This window comes from Lygodium microphyllum, chromosome 30 (genome assembly GCF_053477565.2).
Source record: "Lygodium microphyllum isolate KBCC chromosome 30, Lygodium_microphyllum_v1.1.10, whole genome shotgun sequence".
In the NCBI taxonomy this organism is placed as follows: Eukaryota; Viridiplantae; Streptophyta; class Polypodiopsida; order Schizaeales; family Lygodiaceae; genus Lygodium; species Lygodium microphyllum.
In genome coordinates, this window is record NC_141164.1 from 5,560,439 (window position 1) to 5,571,002 (window position 10,564).

At 41.5% G+C, this 10,564-nt stretch overlaps 1 protein-coding gene across 1 annotated transcript; it reads right to left on the reverse strand.

Annotated features, from left to right (window-relative positions):
* Positions 1-348: 348 nt before the first annotated feature.
* Positions 349-10,298, reverse strand: LOC148009514 (phosphate transporter PHO1-3-like). The gene is made up of 15 exons (XM_087672450.1): positions 9,388-10,298; positions 8,296-8,866; positions 7,348-7,671; positions 6,739-7,303; positions 6,562-6,610; positions 6,368-6,439; positions 6,102-6,231; positions 5,852-5,981; positions 5,482-5,734; positions 5,085-5,189; positions 4,899-4,943; positions 4,650-4,799; positions 1,057-1,344; positions 773-909; positions 349-673 (listed from the first exon to the last, which is right to left on the reverse strand). Exons 1-15 carry the CDS (start codon positions 9,652-9,654, stop codon positions 577-579), a joined length of 3,183 nt encoding a protein of 1,060 aa, XP_087528576.1. The 5' UTR covers positions 9,655-10,298; the 3' UTR covers positions 349-576.
* Between the last annotated feature and the right edge of the window lie 266 nt (positions 10,299-10,564).

Below are 10,564 nucleotides of genomic sequence, written 5' to 3' on the forward strand. Positions count from 1 at the left end.
ATCCTTGCATCCTTGTTGGCATTTCTTTCCTAGTTTGTTGCCTTCACATAAAGCATGCACGCCTTCTTGCATCTTGTTGATGTCTTGTTCTTGGAGTTTACAAAATCTCAAATTGCCTACATTCTTTTTTGTATGTGGATGTCTTGATACTGAGGGTACAATATATACGGTAGTGTATTCTCTCTCTCGATGATATCGTACTACTAAATCACATTGACCAACGTGAGCATGTATATGCTTGGTGATGATTTATCCACTAATTATGATTAATTGAATGTGGACCACAGTTTAGACCGAGTGAAATGTGACCATTGGAGTTCCGGAAGATGATGTGTTGATAACTAGTATTATGTAGAAAACTTTAGATCAGAAATTTTGCTCGCTCTCTCTTGTATATGCAACCTTTCAAAGTTAGATTCTTGAATTAGCATGAAAAACTCTGATTTGAGATGGATAAAGTCCCAATTGTGGGACTGATCAGTGGGGGATGTGATCAGAAGGGAGCATTGCAATGCATGTGCAGCCCTGGGTTAGTTGTTGACTCCTATACACGGAAAAATGTTAGTTTAATCCTCACTATATTTTGTGGCCATCGTATGGATCACGAAATGGAAGTGGCACCGACTTCACAGCTCTATACTTGCCCACATTATTCAAGTGCTCATTCTCGAGCCTGCAAGACCAGACACGATCAAACGAATGTCATGAATATTCAATCTAATCTCTCTGATCTCTCTCTCTCTCTCTGTCTCTGTCTCTGTCTCTGTCTCACCTGTAGAAATTCCAGTGGCCTCGTCTGATAACCTCGAGGGCGGCAAAGAAGAATGTACTGCCGCTATGATCCAGGTGCCGAAGTTGCGAATGGGCTATTTGCTGGAGCCAAGCGAACCGCAACACCAGGTTCAAGGCCTACAGAAACCAGAGCCAAAGCTTTTAAGAAGCAATACATGATTATAAGAACTGGTGGGTAATTCGTGAAATTAACTCGATGAATTGTGCGTTTATTGATGATGAATTGGGCAGGCTGAGAAGAAAGGAATGATGAGGGCGTAGTACAATGGAGAAGTAGTAGACAGATGTGTTTTTGAGGAGGAGCTGGTCTCGCAGCCATGGATTGGTCGGGGATTGGAGGTTGTGGAAGAGGCCCCAATCCCGGACGACGTCCCAGTACATCTGGTAGAGGGTGGCCAACGTGGAGGTGATGAGGAAAAGCACCAGCCATGCGGCAGAGGCGGGGTGGTAGGAGTGCGAGATCCTTGCGGCCGCTGCTGCCATCGCCGACAGATACTTCCCACCATTTTCCAAGTGGGCTCTATCCCCGTCCTCTGTCCACCTACGAATACACTGATTCACGCCCCCAACACAAAGGATAAGAACAAAAGAACAGAAGAAGACACAGCAATCTTACGTTATTACAATCAAAACTTATAGAAAGCAAATAGGTCTACATCCAAAGCATAATTTAGTGTAATTCAATCCAAAATGGATGATGCTTTTTGTTATTAATGAAACTTGCTAAAAATTGTATCTAAAATTTTCATTTATATGTTTGCTCATTTATTTATTGCCAACAAGGTCTTGGTTTAGTGGTTTGGGTGTTTGTTGAGTAATTGGGGTGCATGAGTTCAAATTTTAGGTTGTGCTTCCCCCCCTTGCATCTCTATTTGTGTCCAAAACTAATCTATTACTTTCAAAAGTATTAGTTCTTTGCATTAAAACCTAAGTCCCCCAAAAACAGAATTAAGCTTATGTGCATTAAAGGCTTCATTTATAAGGGACAATATGTAGTGATCTTGTTTAACTTAATCCCAAGAAGTGGCACTTATGAGCCTTCTTTTTCAATTCTTCATAATATATTCTTTTCAAACCTTAAGGATATCTCAAACTAAAGCCAAGAGGAGTCCTCTCTCAAATCATAATACTGTTGCTAATTATCTAAGATTTATTTTAACCAATGATTATATATCTTTTGTTTTAACCAATGCAAATATCTTTATTCTCCAAAAAAACAACACAAACTTTAGCTCCTTAGTGACCACACTCCAAACCTATGATCATCTAACGACAACTCCTAAGCATATAGCTACTACTTTAATTTCTACTCTTTATAACGTGCAACTTTTTAAAAATGGTAATGCAAGCTTGACATTAAGGACATAACAAACCCTTACATCTTAAAAGCGCTTCAAGGGTACATAACAAACACTACATATTAAAATGGCTTCAGTTAAACTTGAAGTATAATCTCATGTCCTTAAAGATATCTTTATCAAACAAGTTGCTTACTTGATGTTTATAAAACTTGAGTTATTAGAGGAGCTTGATCCAACCACTTGACTTCAATGTATGCATGTATGCCACTCCATTCTTACTAGCATAATGAGTACTGAGTTTTGGTATCTATGTGCTATAAAGTTATTTTTTTTTTCAAAGAAAAGAAATGGCATATCCATCTTTGTTAAGTTGTTAATGTTGGTTGAATAGAAGTTCTAAGTGGTGAAGCTACAAAGTCTTTGACTGTGTAGGTTCAATTGGGTTCATCTTGGGCGTATTTTTATTGATGGCTTCTTGAGGGAGAGGAAGCTTTTGGTGAAGGGGTCGCTGCTTTTCGCCATGGGATGCCATGACCCAAAGGACTACAAGTTGTTTTCATATTGTCACTACTATATGTCACAAAGGGGGACATGGGGTTTTCTAGTAGTGGCCTCTTTTACCAATGTATACTTGTTTTGAGCACTAACAATAGTCCACTTGATTATGAGGGGGTTATGAGAAATGTGCTCGAGAGATGCAACCAATGCCCTCAATAGACTCTATCTTAACCACTATACTTGAAGAGTATAATCCTCTCATTGGTGATCTTGGGTATTAATTAGGAGGCAAGTTGAGTACTAGTATTCAGGAGGTTATCCTTGAGTTGAGTTTGCTTGGGACATGATTTTGCTTTGACATTATATGGCCTTTTGGGGTATTGCACATGTTCGAAGGCTACAAGTATTGGTCTTTCTACTTGAGTAGGTCTTGTTTGGACTATCTTAGACATTGATGAGCCACTGCTTGTGGGTACTAGTTTCTCAATTCTGTGCATCATCCGTGAGGGGTCTACTTTGTGCTATAACTTAGGCACATTCAACTTCTTTAGGACGGGCACACAAGGTTCCAACATTGTTGATTTGTTTGTATTGTTGTACTCTCTTGCTGCTCAACTTTATTGAGGATCAAGAGGGGGTGTTGAAAGCATATGTCCTACTCCGTAAAGAGCTTCTAGGTGATAATAACGAGTCATCTTGTCACTCTTGGTTGGTACTTCACATTAGGCTCCAACAAGTAACTTTTGTGTGATAGTCTTCATTATTGAGTTGGTTTACATGTTCCTCATTACTTTTGTTTATACTTTATGTTGCCCTTTTACTAGCTAGGTTGCAACACACACACACACACACACACACACACACACACACACACACACACACACACACACACACACACACACACACACACACACACACACACACACACACACACACACACACACACACACACACACACACACACACACACACACACACACACACACACACACACACACACACACACACACACACACACACACACACACACACACACACACACACACACACACACACACACACACACACACACACACACACACACACACACACACACACACACACACACACACACACACACACACACACACACACACACACACACACACACACACACACACACACACACACACACACACACACACACACACACACACACACACACACACACACACACACACACACACACACACACACACACACACACACACACACACACACACACACACACACACACACACACACACACACACACACACACACACACACACACACACACACACACACACACACACACACACACACACACACACACACACACACACACACACACACACACATGTGTGCCCCCCCAACCTCTCTTGAGCTCACTAGACTTCCAATAAAGGCTAGGCTTGCAGTAGAAAGCTTTGTACATGAAGGGATAATTGCAACAAATGTATTGATCATAGGAATCTTGAGGCCTTGTTAAAAAAGAGTGAGACTAAACATATGTACTACTGAACTAGTCCTATACATCCAATGTATCATATAGTATACCCTGTGTATATTGGTGACTAGCATTCTTTATAAAATTAAACATTAACATAGTATAGGTGTTGTCTTTTAGAGGACTTTATGTGCTTTTGAGCACATAGAAGTTGCTTAAATATCTTGTTCCGCTCATTTCCCCCAAAACAAAATTATCATCCTTCCAAAATTTTAAGGAAATAAATGCAACATAAGCTGAATGGATATAGGAAAACTTAAATCTTCTTGCTCCCGTCTCTAGTGCATGATGCATTGACTTAATGCTTTTTTCCTCTATGCTTCTCCTCTACTAAACCAAGTGTTAGCAATAGGACATGGTAGAGACCACACTTGCAACCTATGAAGCAAAATATTCTCATATGGGCAACAATCTCAGCCAACAAAGCCATGACCAAATGATTTCCCTTTTAATATTCACATATGAAAAATGAATTCAAACATTTGATTATGATAACATAATGAACATTGAAGTTAGAGTAGGAATCATACTTGCATCAACCTCCACCAATATGGTAAGAAAGATATTAGATATGTGAAGATGCGGAATTCTTGGCTTCCACAAGCACTAGTGTCATGGGTTTGAAAGTACCCTCCAAAGTAATAACACATAACAAACTGTAAGGATTGCAAGGCCGCCACCTGAAGAAAATGAGATCTTTTAGAGTCATTCAATAACCTCTTATCATTACCATTGGAAAATCCCCTTAAAAATATTAGAGAAATAGAAAAAGGATTTACTTGACTAGTGAGTTGATCAGCAAGGAAGAAATCGGCCAAGAGGACCTGCATAGTTTGAATGTTGATAATGTTATTTAAAGGAGCACTACAAAATTCAAAGGTAATAAGCTAGACCATAATGTATCAGAAGTATGTATGATTGTTTTGCTTACAGATTCATGTCTTTAAAAGTCACAGTAATAGTACCTTGTAGATAGGAGATAGGATTATGCGCTTCATGCAACCCAAAAAAAAGACCCGACTAGAACGATAACATAAATTGAAGGGACAAAGGAGTAGTGAAAGTAAAACCTGCAACAACAGTTAGAATAAATAATTGAGACCAAAATGTACATCATACCATGTGTCTAAGGCATTGAACAAAATCTTTAACTATATATCCAATTTTTTGTATAACTATAGAAAAGTTTACAAGTATATATGATGTTGGGCAATAATGACGCTACTTAATCTATGAAATAAAGAAATTGCACTTCAACAAAATTTTTAAAGTTAGGATTTTCCTTAAAAACTATGTTACAAGCCTAATCTATTATGACACTAATTGTTTAGAGAAGTATGTAAACATTAGTAGGAGCCTTACCAAGATAGTGACTAGAGGAATGGTGTCTGGATTCATGCGTATTTTTGTAGGTGTGGAGTAGGAGACAAAGTGCGCAATCATTGTAGCCACAATGAAGGTGGTCAACCCTGTGCACATCAAAAATATCTCTCGATGCCGCAACTCCGTTTGAGGTGCAAAGTCAAAAATAAAAGCATAGTTTATGCGCACTTTCCTCCATGTATATACATTCCAACCATAAAGATACATGTGCAATAACACCAACGATAGCATGCTGCAACAAACTTCAAGGGTGTTAGGCATCAATATGTCGCTGAAATGTGACGTGTTAACAATTATAATGCTTGTTTCATTATGATGTCAATGACATGATAAATCTGTGTCATTGCACCTGAAAACTTGGTATCCAATTTGAAAGGAAGCCTCGTCATGCTTCATATATGGCTTTTGTCGGAGGTTTTGTAAGTGCAATAATATTGCAAATGCCATTATGAGAGCTAGTGAGCATCCAGAAAATAGACCTAATTTGTGATGAAAAGCAAAATTTGTTATAACTTAAAAACTTGTCCCCAAAAGGATGATGTTCAATGTAAGAAACAAAACAACCATTCTTCGATTGATAAGGTAGCCTAATTTTGTACCGAGGAAAAATGTGAGGGTATGGGGGGCTTTAGATTGGACCGGTCTTAGCAACATCAGTGCTTTCTTCTCGTCATCTTTTGCAAAGTGCTCGGTAAACAACCTTTCAACCTCATCCATCATTTTGACCACCTAAGAAAATGTATCAAACATCAACATATATAGGTATTGAGAAATGGCATGCCAACATGCGTTAAGAATATGTGTTAAATCATTATTAGATGACGTGCTTGTTCAAGATCATATATTAAGGCCAAATAGACATTACCTTATCTGATGTGTTGAAATGAGCTTTCTCCACTGCCTTTAGATAAATGGGTGAAGCTTGCCTCCCGGTGACCTGCAAGAGAGACAATTAAGTTAGACTAAAATAAAATGGGTTAGCTTTAGTTGGTTATTTATTTTTTCAATTGTAAGATAAAGAAGTTCCAATTATCAGGCATAATAATATGATTTAACTACCTTATCATACTTCTTGAGGATTTTTGCAAAAGCAACCATGTTCAAGGAGCTGCAACATGACTCCTTTATAGGTTAGTACCGGAGTGTATTTCTTGGCATACACATGGCAATCCCTTAAGACTTAACGAGCGAAGAACACATAAGCTGAGTGGTGTGTCACAGAAGTTTTATAGATACCTGAAGGTCCTAAGGAGGCCTAGTCCTCGGTAGAACTCGACGAAGGCCGTGCGGAGCATTTTCTTGGCATGCTTGATTTTGCTCATAGAGACCATGTAATTATCGCCGCCTCCAGATACCAGCTGTGCGCCGTTGCTATCAAGCACAGAATTAGTGCAATTCATGTCACAGCAGTTACGTTGATGATCATACAATTGCAGCTGGCCTGCTGCACAGGACTCGGAGATGCTGGACATACGCTTCCCAACTCTGCTGCAGAAGCTTCGAAGAAGCTTTTCATGGTCCCATAGCACCCTGTGTGGGAAGCTACCTGGACTAAAGGCGAGCTCGCATGCGGATTTTTTATCGCCGTGTGTCATCAATCCACCATCCTGCAGATCATCGATGACATCGACAATATTGTTGTCGCTCCCCTTCATGTGATCCGGCCTTTGGAGGCCCTTCTCTTCGTCGTATAAGCTGTTATATTTACATGGATCGATGACTTGCAGGACAGGAACCGTTGGTGGGAGGTTTTCGTCATAATCATTGCCTTCGTAAATAGCCAGGAGATCATGAACGTCACCTAGCTATTGCCTTCGTAAATAGCCAGGAGATCATGAACGTCACCTAGCTGCAGCTGCAATGGGACTTGATTTACAGGCTTGGCACTGCCGGCAACATTACTGCGGCAGCATGAGCATTCTATTATACCACTCGCAATGGGTTGGGGCGTGCCTGCATGATGGTGATGATGATGAGTAGGATGGATAAGGTTGTAGTAAAGCTGATTACTGGACTCCGTGACTGCAGGATGATCGTTGCTGCGTATGAACGGCCGTTCTGAGTTATCATCGCTGTCGCTTGTCATCGACAGCGTCCGAGCCGGAACCTTGAGAGGATGCCGAGAGCTTTCTTCATTCTCAATATCGCCGGCCAGCGCACCGTCCCTACCTGGGAACATGCGCAAAGCACCCAAACCTGCTTTAGATCGCGCTACACTAAAAGTTTAAAAAAAAGTCACTTTTGTTCCAACTTTCCTTTTTTCTTTTCCTTCAAACGGCACATTCCAAAGTACAAGTAACAAGGCCTACCAGTTCTGGTAATCCTAATAAGACTTGCTGTTTTCTTGTTACCATCTAAGGCTTATTGTAGGAAGTTCTACACAAATTTCTACATTGCGAATTAAGACATATTATCATGAGTTTATGCGAGGGAAGGACAACACACCTAGTTAGTTGTGTGGTTCGGTAAGCAGTTTTAAATAAATTTCTAGTGTAATTCTCACATTATGAATTACGACAACCACTTGAAATTCTATGAGAGAGGGACAGCATACCTGGCTAGGCGTGGTTAGGGGCAGAACCCCTACCCTTAACCACACTTAGCCAGGTATGTATGCGACGCCTCGTGAGACGTTGAAGACTAAAGAGGAAAAAAGAAATGTCAAGAGCCCCTTTCCCCATACGAGGTAAATGTCCCCATGGGCCATAACGACCCTAGTCTCTCTGTATGGAAATAAAAGTCTACTAATTAATAATAAGTGGCGTTTTACGCGATTGAAGGAAGTTTCGGTACCTTGCGACGAACAAGCAGCTTGCCTTCCATAATTGAGGAGAGCGAGGAGATGGCTGAAACAATGAGAAATGGTTTGTGCGCCCCGTGCAGGCCGAGCTGAAGAGGAGGTGGAGGAGGAGGCGGCTTTGGAGTAATGGGTGAGACTGTACAGTTGCTTGCTCAACACCTCGGCTCTCTCCAGGAATTCCTGCTCTTTCCAGCAGAAGAAACGGTTCACCTTGTTCAGCTCCTGGTCTAGCCTCTTGAAAAAGGCCCTGTCTAATTGTATCAGCTCATGCTGCGCCTGCGTTGGCTCCAGCGCCGCGCCTCGATGCCCATTGTAGTTATATTGATCAGCCGCCGGCAGAGGCCGAATTGTATAGGCTAATACCTCCGTCTCATATAAATAATAGCAAGTACATTCACTTGATCCACCATGATGTTCCGGCGGCACCTCGCCAGGCGGCCCCAACGTTTGCTGCTGCTCGGCCAGCTCTAATTCCTCCAGCTGCTTAACTCCATATTGATGAACATGATCAGTGTCTAACGCTGCTGCTGCTTGAGCTGGCAACGTCACCTTCTTTTGATGCACCTAATCAAGTTTACAAACGGAAGTCCTTAGCATTTAATAGTCGACCATTTACTAGCATCGCTTTCACTTGCGAATGCAGCGTCAATCATCAATCACTATCCCCTTTATTGAGCACAAACAACATAGAATATCATAACGCATCGCGAGCTAACTAAATCGTAGTGTCTGACGTTACAAATGGACATACAACTTCAATAATCATAAAAGGAAACGTAATTCGATCAATCATCAAACCAAGGCCTTGCATAAAATTGTATTCCTTCTAAGGTTGGCCCCACTGAACTGTGTAATGCCACAGGGTTGACGTTGATCATCTCTTTACGACGAGCTAAGCTTAGGGATTGATGGATATGCCAAATTGCCAATCATGGTAAGTAAGCATGTGATCTTCATCGACACCCAAAACTAATTTACGTCAACAAACGTGAATTGATTGTGATCAATGATAATGTTGTGCGGCAGGTCAATATGATTGCTGTTGGTCACGAGATTATATAGCTAGTAATCGGGACGTGGTCTACCTTGATGAAATTTTCATGGTGCCACGGATGAGCGGCTCGTCGAGCAAGGTGACTGAAGGGCGTCCACGTATGACTGCCCGCAGCATCAGCACAATTTACAATATTGCCAGTGGCCGGTTGCAGGCCCGGCGCGGTATTTGCGGGCAAGGAGCGGGCGCGTTGGGTCTTTATTTTCCTAATCTCCTTCTTAAGCTGCTTGTAATCACAGAATTTGTGCCTCCACTCAGGCACAAGCTGCAGCTCCAATTGCTTGGCGAACTTGACCATGTTTATAGATGCGTGTATACAGTTGTATGATCTACAGACCCTTAATCTCGGTATATTGATGAGAGGTGCTGGAGGACAAAATGAGCTGGTCGCGTTCCTCTCTCTCTCTCTCTCTCTCTCTCTCTCTCTCAGGGATAAGGAGCTGGGGGGGCGCTACTTAAACCCGTTGCTTCTTAGACTTGTAAGGTACATAATAAGTAGGCTGCCTCGCACCCTCTGCATTCAGTAATCAGCAGGTGTAAGAACAAAAGGAAGCCTCCTTCCCGCCAAGTGGACATTCGTTATTCTTCTCTCTAGTGGCGTTAGTTGCTTGCCCACTCACTCACTCCCTTTTCCACACGAGGCTCCTTAATTCCCTTCCAGTACTGTCCTATACAGACTAACAAATATATTACTCGACCCCTCGGCGAATATAAGAATACCCCTTCCTTCATTCTTAATCCCCAACACCTCTCCTCCCTCACTCTCGATGATCATACACAGACACACACACACACACACACACACACACACACAGTGTCTCTCTCTCTCTCTCTCTCTCCGGCCTCCCTTTTGCCATACAACGCCAGAGCAGGACAATGGGTACTTCCCACAGCATATCCATACACAAGATTAATGCCTTTTAAAAGTTTCCTCGCCTATCCTCCTCCTTTTCAACTTGACAAGCGCAAGTGCATTCTGATGATCTCCACCTGTATATTTATACCGGTACCCGAGAATAAGGCCTCGGAATATAATTGCATATAATGTGATCTCCTTTCTATGAGAATTGCACACTCTCTTATTTACGTCACGTCCCACCTTACTTTTCTCGATTCACAATCGAGGAGCCACCTCTTACACCATTGACATGATTAGGTTGCGAAGTAAATAATAAGATGACCAACACATGTACCTATTAAAAATAATG

What these genes read in the sequence shown, in the direction of transcription:
- LOC148009514 (XM_087672450.1), bottom strand. Translation starts at nt 9,654, where the DNA reads ATGGTCAAGTTCGCCAAGCAATTGGAGCTGCAGCTTGTGCCTGAGTGG. An exon ending in ATTGGATACCAAGTTTTCAG is followed by an intron (nt 5,735 to 5,851) that starts GTGCAATGACAC and finishes AGTTTGTTGCAG; the next exon opens with CATGCTATCGTTGGTGTTAT. An exon ending in TTCCTCTAGTCACTATCTTG is followed by an intron (nt 5,190 to 5,481) that starts GTAAGGCTCCTA and finishes CTGTTGTTGCAG; the next exon opens with GTTTTACTTTCACTACTCCT.